At 44.5% G+C, this 9739-nt stretch overlaps 1 protein-coding gene across 1 annotated transcript in view; it reads left to right on the top strand.

Moving 5' to 3' along the window:
* Window positions 1-697: 697 nt before the first annotated feature.
* Window positions 698-9739, top strand: part of TH (tyrosine hydroxylase) — a 28672-nt gene continuing 19630 nt past the window's right edge. The window contains exon 1 of the mRNA XM_044425847.1: window positions 698-787. Coding sequence (XP_044281782.1) covers window positions 698-787 — 90 coding nt within the window. The remainder of the gene's footprint in view (window positions 788-9739) is intronic.

Raw genomic sequence — 9739 nt, 5'->3', positions numbered from 1 at the left:
AACGAGCCCCGGATATGCACTTCACAAAGACCCAGCTTTGGCCCTCCTGGGCTCTGTCAGCGCCTGATTTCCTTCTCCTGTGCAGCTGTGGATGATCAGAGGCAGACTGCTCTGCACCCCACTGGCCAGTGCTGTGGATAGAAGCTCCATGCTCGGTGCCACTGAGGATCTCACCGAGTGCCCCAGCCTGCTCCCCAGCGAAATCTGGCCACTGACCCCCAGACCTATTGAAATCCCCTTTCTTTGCCTCTCTATCTCTAGACTCCTACGATCAGAGGGAACTGCCCCTTTCAGCATATTTCATCTTCTCCTTCTCTGCTGTTGTTTTGCAGGGTGGAGATGCACACCTTGGAGTTGAGCCACAAGGAGCACACAGCAGACCCAGAGGAAGAGTGAGCTGCAGCAAAGCCCACGGCACGAGAGTCACCTCGCAGGTACGTCGGGGTCCAGAAGAGGAAGCAGCAGGAGGCTCCTGGAAGCTGGGTGCCTGCAATCTTTGCCGCAATTAGATTTAATGGGACACAAGTGCTCCTTTCCTCTGCATTTCCTCCCCCTCCCCTTTTCCTTCCCTCAGGCTGAAGAGAGGGAGGTGGGCAGAGGGGGATCAGAAAGGGTCTTTGACGTCAGACTTGCCCTATAAAAGCCCAGCCAGAGAAGGGAAGGCAAAGCTGAATGCTGAGCCAGGGCACCAGCCAGGATGCCAACCCCAAACTCTTCGAGTTCTTCAGCCAAAGGCTTCCGGCGGGCGGTCTCAGAGCTGGACTCCAAGCAGGCAGAGGCCATCATGGTAAGAAGAGACCCTCCTCACCCCTCTGAGCCCTGCCACCTCCAACCATGCCGCTCCAGCTGGTTGGCAGTGACAGGCAGGCAGGCTGGTGGAGAAGAAATCTTGCGTGATCTCTAGCCCATCGTTCTGGGAACGGGGGACCCCGAGGCTGGACAAAACTAGCCACTAGAACAGTTTTAAGAATTGTGCTGCTAATTTGTACACAAGGGCGATGCAGCTGGCGGTGAGAAAGAAAAAGAGTACGTTCCTTCTATATGCAAAAATAAGATGTTAAAGAAAAATAATATAGAATGGCAATGATGGGTTGCTGACAAGAAGAATGAGAAGAATTAGGCTCAGACTAGAATAATGTCACGATATGTATTTTTATTATTGTTATTTAAAGCTGAGTTACTTTGCAGGTCTTTCAATTCTGAAGCATCAGACTGAGAGGTTATTGCAAGTATCATCAAAAGCAGTGACCTTTCCTTTCCTTTCCTTTCCTTTCCTTTCCTTTCCTTTCCTTTCCTTTCCCTTCCCATCAATCCCACGAGACAATGACCAGACCAACTTGCTAAATGTTACCATTTGTGATCAGATCATTTCTCCTACTGTGGTGGGAAATTTTCATATCTAACTCAAGATGTTTGTGTACAGTAGACATGCAAGTAGAAGAGGGCGTAAAAACCCACGGCAGCTTGACGAAGAGCCGTGTGGTGCAGTAGTTAGAATGCTGGACTGGGATACGGAGATTCAGGTTATAGTCCTCATTTGGCTAAGATGCACCTGGGGACTGTGACTCTCCAGCTTCTCTCAGCCTAACCTACCTTTTATCCTTCTAGTGAGGATAAAACAGAGGGGGACATATGATGAAGATGAGTGTGATATACCTAAACCAGGTTAAGCTAAATTCCCAGAGCCAGTTTAGGGCTATGCGGATATTGCCAACCAGTTTGGGAGTACGACATCATTGGTATTCATAGCCATGAATTCTTCAGTTTGGTTGGTAAGATCCTGCATAGTTCATAACTAGCACATTCTCCAAAAGAGAGCCCTTCAACCATTAGGCAGTAGAAAGATGACATCAATAAATGAATATATTACTGAGACCTCAGGATGTATCACACATGCATATTTAACACTCGGTGACTGCTGCTTCAGTCAATAACTCACATGTGTGAATGGTCATCAAAGGTCTTCTGCCAACAGCAGAACTCGTTGTATGCTCAACTGACTCTGTTCACACACTCCGCTGCTGTCCATCCAGCACAAAGGAACTGAGTGATGGGTGGGCAAGCCTGTGTGAACAAGCCTTCTGCCTGCTTCTTTGACTGTTTCTTGTTGAATAGAGACAGGGAGAGGGAACCAGGACTGAGGGCACAGTGACCATGCATGTACAACAGGTGTGCGTCCACACACCCTCGTGCAGCAGATGGGAATGTTGGCTGGGAAATGCTGGGGAGGTCCAGGACTTTCTTCTGTCTGTGTCCATAAGTTTTCTGCCTCTGCTGTAGCCCAAATGAAAATTGCCCCTTTTCTCTAAGAACTTGCTGTTTGCCATGGGAGGGATGCCGTACTGATGCCCTGGATGGCTTGCCTTCTCCAACAAATGCAAGCTTCAGGGTGCAAAATTTGTAGTGACCATGCTCTGGACAGCTCTGTGTTAAACTCTCTCCCCATGCGCCATGTGGACACTGCTGCTGCTGGGCAACTGCAGCAACATCACGCACCATGTAGGGATGTGTGAAAGATCTGCTCTGCGAGGTATTACAAACAGTGGTCTTAAACTGCATACCCCAGAAACCAACACGTACATTTGGTATATTCCATATATTTCAGAATTTGTAAAATTCTATGGAATTAAAATAAGCATGCTCAATGAAATGTGCATGTTTGAAAAGAAAAATGCACAAGTCCCTTAAAAATGTGCACATTAGTCAATGGGTGGATGCATTTTTAAAGGAGGAAAAAATGATACAAAATATGCAAAAATATACACATGCAGATATCCACATAAAACCTGGCACAGAATACGAAAAATAGAGAAGGTGTGTGGAATCAGGAATGGCTTGCCTATCTTTTCTTACAGCAGAGTAGCACAGTTCGGCATTTAGATGGTAGATTTCAGCATCTTTATGTTCACATATAGCTTTCCTGAAGTTGCACATGGATAGATTCTCAGCGAGTTGTCTGTGATCCACACTGCCTTCTTAACAGCTTTTGTAAGTGGTCTGACACACGGAGGGCTTCCTCTGGGATGTTTTCTGCAGAACCCCTAATTAAATGAATGGGGGCTGCACAAGAACCTAACTCAGCACATACCTACTGTATACACTGTCCCAGATTCAATCCCAGCATCTTCAGATGTGGCTGGAAAAATCCCTGCCTAAGACCCTGGGAAGTTAGGAAAGTTAAAACTGGAAAGTTTCAAAAATTCCCGCCTGAGACCCTGGAAAGTTAAAACTACTGGGCTAGATGGACCAAAGTTCTGATTCAACATAAGGGAGTTTCCTATGTTTTGAATTCTTATTTTCTCCTGAACTTTAGATAAAAGAAGGTCCAGGCAGATTCTCCTTGGGTGAACATCTCTGCTGACTGCAGTTACAATTCTGCTGATTTCCTTTGTGAAAGTCAGTTCTGTTCCCTTCCATACCGTGCCCTTTGTTCATGCTGCATGTGATGCTCCCACACAAACACACGGTATTCAATGCTTGCAGGAAGCCAGTCAATGTTGTCTTCCCACCACACACATGCGGAGCCCATTACGCACAATTTGGATCATCGCCTTTACAACCTGCAGTGGAAATCACACGTTCTCTGACATTGGAATGACAGTTCTATACTGCGTTAGTCAGGGCTAGGATTCAAATAGCCATAAAATGAGTTCCATCAGGGCTGTTCAAGAGACTCCCCCACTCTCCTCGCCCAAACAGCAGGCAGCCCTGTACTTGGGCGGCAAGAAGCTTTTAAATCCAGGACAAATTTCAAAGGCAGTTTGCAACAAAGGAGAATCTACGCCATCAGAACTTCCACCTGACCAGCAAAAGCTAATTCTGAGAGCCTTACTAGCTCTTTGGGTCTCACCGTTAGCCCTGCTGTTAATTTTCATGAGAGAATAGCAGCAGGGAAGAAATGGTGGCTTTTATTTTCCTTAAAATTAAAATAAGACAAATGCAAAAGGTGTGTCTCAATGTTTGGGGTTTAATTGGATGCATGATGTTTTACTTTCAAAAGCACCAAGCTTCCCTTAAAAAGAATTCTCAGGTTATTCTGCATGATTCTAGAGACTAGGAAAAGAAGGGAATTGTATGAAAGATACTGGAGGTCATTTCTTCTAAGACTATTCTTTAACTTTTAAGAATGATTGATTAGGACACCAAAGGGAGCTTCCTATTCTGGTTTATAGAAGCTTCAGAGGTGCAATGGAAGTCAGAACACCTGCTCTAACTTCAATTTCAGACATTTGCAGTTCAATTCCTTCTTCCTTCTTCAATTCTTTCACTCCTCTTCTTCATTTCTTAATCAGTTCTATGTGGTTTACAACTACACATCAGAGGATCATTTTTGATCCTTGCTTTCACTGGCACAAAAAGGTCAATAGATGGAGACTACAGTCAAAAGATATAACAAGCAAGTTTCCAAGCCACCAGGTTAGGATACCTGAAATGTAAATCAAGTAGCTGCTCAATCACATCTCCCTAACTCTACCTTCTTCCGAGGAGTTCAAAGGATACATTGAAAGCTAGCCCATGTTCATCTCACAACACCCCTGCAAAGCAGGCTAGGTGTGTGGGTGAGCATGGATGTGAACCCAAGTTTGCCAGTTTTTCCTTTCTCACCTAGGTCCTCAAACTCAGGAATGCTGGGCATCCCTGGACTTTTTGCTGCCTTGCACCCTTAGCTGCATTCCTGATAAATACCCTTGGCATGCCACATTGATTTGGGGGCTGATTCTGGGGCTAGTTGCATTAACTGTGGCAGGCATCAATCTACCTCCTGAGGGAATGACATCCTTGTCCTCAAATACTAATGCTGATATAAGAAATCATGGAATTTATATTCATGGAAGAGGGTGGGACTGTAGCACTTTCAGTTATGAGGATGCAAAGCAGGCTGATCAAAGAAGGAGCAGCCTCAAAATCTGGCAAAGACATGGCATTATCTGCAGACCAGTTGGCACTAGGACTGGACCTGCAAATGCAACCTATAAGGGACTCCATCATTCTCTGCTGACTTACAGTCACCTTTACCCTGATTGCTACTCTGTTCAAAAGGTTCCTCCTTCCAAGAACAGGGCAAAACCTGTGCCTTACACACTATAATTCTAATTCTTTTATGCTTAATTTTTATCTGGTCTTTCTGCATGCCTGGGACTCAAGGTTGATTACTAGCCAATTTAACACTTTATAACATTTAAAATAAAGCAACCATTAAACCAACAGAATTTTATGTCACAACCTTGAACACACTCAAACAGCAAGTGCCAGTCAAAGCAGAGAGAATCACTTCTCACAGACATGATTAGAATTATTGTGTCAGACAACAATAATACACAATCACAGAAAAAATCTGATGCACGTGTACGCAGAAATAAGCCCCTGATTTCAACAGGACTCACTCCCAGTTTAGGATCATTTAGGGTGGTGTTCTAAACCTTGTTCACACCACACTTGGCTCTTTTAGATAAAGTCTTTAGGCTCACCATAGTTTGAATCTGATGGAACTGATTAAGCAGTTTCCATGTTGTTCTGACAAATTTATAGACGGTTGCAGCAGAGTTAGGTTCTTCTCCATTTTCTACACGGAGAATAATGATCGTGATTTTTCTTCAAATATTCTCCAGGTATGCAAATATCCATTTTATATTGGATGTTCAGCATTAGTTTTAAAACCAAAATGTTATGCAGACAGAGTCAGCATTTGACAGAATTCAAGGCAGACAAATGTTGAACTTTTGATATAACATTTTGAATCTGAAAATAAGTTTTGAAAACCATGCTGAGCAACCCACAGTTCACAACCCAAGTGCAAAACAGTGAGTTCTTTTCATAGGTTGTTTGTGTCGATAACACCAGCACAACTTAGCTCAACTGGGTTCAGAAAACATGATAACTCATATTCAACAGCAACCCATATCTCAAGAATAACCCATACTCAGCCCGTATTTTGGGTTATCTAGTCTGAATCCAGCCTCAAAGTTACACTTTCTATGAGAGCTGGCAGCCACAGGTGAATATTCTCCCCTTCTTTGCCCTTTAGTCATATGATCACATGGGATATTACTTCCTCAGTTTCCCTGCTTGCAGTCCAGATTGTGGGCAATTGCTGGTGAAGCTGGGGAAGCTTGTTATGTGATGGGCATGATGAGTTCCAGAGACACATAGCCCATCTTCTGGGTCACTATTGCAGATGCAGTCAGTCACTCATTCTAACCTGTAAAACTTCCTTCACATGATGTCATGGCTGCGTTTTGACATTTACCTCCTTCTTCACATAACTCATACAAGAAAAGGTGAATTTACATAATAGGTACACTTTCGCCATTTTGCAAAGCGTACAGCCAAGTGTTTTTCTATTGACAAGCAATTCTGTATACCTTTACTCAATTTTGCATTGAATGTTTTGTGTACATCTGACCTCTCACTCCTGGGAACTTAACTTTCCACATACTTTAAACAGTGGCATATGCCTCCCCCTCTTTTTTTTTTTTGGAGTGTGTGCATGCATGTGCATTAACAATGAACAATCAACAATCAACAATTTATATTGTTAATTCGTTTTATATTTTTAGTGTATTATATTTTAATTGATGTTTTGTGAGCCGCCCCGAGGCTTCGGCAAATGGGGCGGCATAGAAATTTTCTAAATAAAATAACTAAATAAATAAATATTTGGTTAGAACTGAGGAGTGGCCGTTTTGGTTTTTCATGTGAAGTATACCAGTCATCCCAAATTTGATGCCAACCAGATGCATTGGGCTATGACTCCATTATCCCCACACAGCATCACCATTGATGGGAGATATAGTCCGACACATCTGGATAGCACCAGATTTGGATGGTTTATCTACACTCTGGTTTCTGCAAATGTTAAGCAAGGGAGAAATGTTGCAGCATAAAGCCTGGCATAGCTTCAGCTATGGGCAGTATAGAGTTGAAATGAAATGAATAATGATAATGATAATAAGGAAATCATACTGTATGGGGAAAGTGGGCTCTAGAAAACAAACTCCCTGTCTGGCCAAGATGACGCTATGGATCCACAGATGGGCGGCCACGATGCCTTAGTTTCACTGGTGTTACATCAGTGAAACAATAAGGGGGCTGACACATCACTGGATGCAAGACCGGAGGAGGGATGATGCCCGCTGGACACACCTGCTGCGTGTGAGCTGCGTCCCGGCCACACAACCCAGCAGGCTCCATTTCTCGCCCAAGAGAGGAGGGGGTGTGTGCACCGGATGCATTTGCACAGGGCGCCTTCTCCACAGGGGGGGGGGGGGGGTTCTTGGCCATTTGAGGATCTTCTCCTACATAAAGAAGCCCTGTGTGCACATACTTGTATGCACATCTCCTTCATGCTGCTGCCAAACAAGTAGCCTCAAATACACATGAGTGTATTTGTGTGACTCCTCTTCTAGAGACAATCCTCTTCTATCCCAGCAGCAAAGTGGAAAGCAAAGCAATGCTAAGAGAACGAGCACGGCAGCCCCAGAACGCATTTCTGCAGCGTCCCTGGCAACCCTTCCGCCATTCGCCAATCATGACGCGGGTGACTGATTATGTTCCCACAACACACGTGCTTGGCAAAGTGGGGACACCAGGACGAGAGCACAGACTCAAGTCCCCCTTTCCTTTCCCTTCAAGGAGCCTCTGGTATGTCCCTCCTCAGGAGGACAGCAGTGGACACCTACAGACCCCAGCTCAACTGAGGGCTGGGATCCAAACCCAGCCTACAAACCGTGCTTTCCACAGCAGCATCCCAAACAAAGCAGCCAGCCGGTACACAGAGTCCATGGGTCACGGCCTGCCCTTCTCAAAGTTTGTCCCCACTTACGGCATCAACAGTAGCACACAGACCATGCATAGAACAAGAACACATTGCTTGAAAATCACACGCCCATCCTGCCTATTTGGTATCTGATCCGAGAACGGCATGCAATCAATGAATTGATGTATTTGTGCCACCACACGGCATTCCTTCCAAACCACATGGCCATTTCAAGCAGCTGATGCCAGATGAAGAGGTTAATGCTCAGTTTACAACTTGGCTGAAGTGTGCCTGGGAAACAGTTGCCACTGAGCCATGGGTCCGCTGAATGTGTGTGGAAGGTCCTTAAAAACTTTCCAGGTTGAGGAAGAATGTTAAAAGGTTGCTGCTATGAAAAGTATGAGAAGTGGAAGGTGGCATTTTACATGGCAAATGAGCAGATGGACATGAAAATTACATCCAGCTAAAGTCACCAAGGACTGGAGGTTGTTTTTGCATGTATGTATATATGAAACACTGAAGTTTCTCCTGAAGTTATTTGCTATCCTCAAATGCAGCAGTAACAAAGGCATCAAGGAAACAGCACAATAGTAGCAGTGTGCATGACGGAGACGTTTTGACCATCATTGTCCCAGAAGTGATCTTGAACAGGCACTCTTTGTGCACTCAGCTCTGTCACTGCAGTTTACAAGTTCACAAGTTTTTCTGGTGCTTCAAATCCAGGTTGGTGGGTGGAGGTGAGAGCAGGAAAAAATAATTGATTGGATTTGCAGGCGATTCACTTAAAAACCATTGTCTGTTCCCAGACATGCTCCTTTCCCCAAAGGCAAACGAAACAGAAGTCCCAACTTACCCAGCAAAATGGGATCTTTTCAGGCTCCTTTTGCATCATATCCGCAGACCCTCCGTTCTCACCCGGAGCTGCACACTTAGAACTGGCTGAGCAATGTCACTGGGAGCCGATTATGTTTGAGGCTGAGCTTCTCACGCCTCACTGGAACGATGCAATTCAGTTGGCAGGGAGGGATGTTTAGGGAAAAGATCTGCATCACCAATGAGAGCTTTTATTTAACGCTATTTTATTTATTTTAGGACCAATTGTCAGAAGGTAGCTTATGATTAAAATGTTGAAAATATAAACTGAGCATAGATCATAAATGCCACATCAGATCAAAACATATATAAGCAGCAGAGCAGTAAGATCATAAAAAGCATGGCAGAACAAAACTTCATAATTCCTTTGATACATTTACCAGAAAGTAAGCTCAATTGAAATGGAATCCACTTGCTCTTCTTCAGTGTTATGACTTTGTGACATGGCTGTCTTGTTGTGATGTTTTTCTATTTTCTTCCTAATAAATGTGCCTAGAATCACAGCCTGAAAAACAGCATGTCAGGCAGGATTTCAGGAACAGAGATTGGTATCATATTTTTATTGAAAGCTACTTAAGGCAGTATCTGTTATTAGATTTTGGCTGTACTGCCTTCCACTTAGTTCAGTTGGAAATCATTCTGTTCTGGGGTTTGTTTGCTTGCGGGGGGATACATGTGTGTGTATGTGCTTCCCCCCAGTCCGACTGGCACAACGACGATGCAAAGGATGTGCAGAATACAAAATGCCACCTCGGCTCTGGTAACTGCAGTTCTAAGACTGTACAATTTGGGAAACGTTGAGCTGGGCTTCTGAATGGATTGTATCCAATGGCCTGCAACCAAAGTTCCTCTAACTGAAATGCCATGCATTTCAATGACTCTGTTCTACACAGGACTAACAGTGCAAACGATTCCTGCACATTTGCTCCTAGCAGGGCTGTGCCAGAAAGTTACTTGCTCGTTTTGTTTCCTTGTGACGGAGGAAGTCATCTGAGGCCTCTTTCGTGGGGATTTTCAGAGATATTTCTCGGGGGGCAGTACTTACGTCACTGTAAGGGGATGGCTGGTGAGGTGCTGGTGGCAGGCATGGCCTTTGTTTTATGTTTTGCA

The sequence above is a fragment of the Varanus komodoensis genome, unplaced genomic scaffold (assembly GCF_004798865.1).
Source record: "Varanus komodoensis strain SLA01 unplaced genomic scaffold, ASM479886v1 scaffold16, whole genome shotgun sequence".
In the NCBI taxonomy this organism is placed as follows: domain Eukaryota; kingdom Metazoa; phylum Chordata; class Lepidosauria; order Squamata; family Varanidae; genus Varanus; species Varanus komodoensis.
The sequence above is the reverse complement of the archived record's forward strand: the minus strand, read 5'-3'. Positions and strand labels throughout refer to the sequence as shown.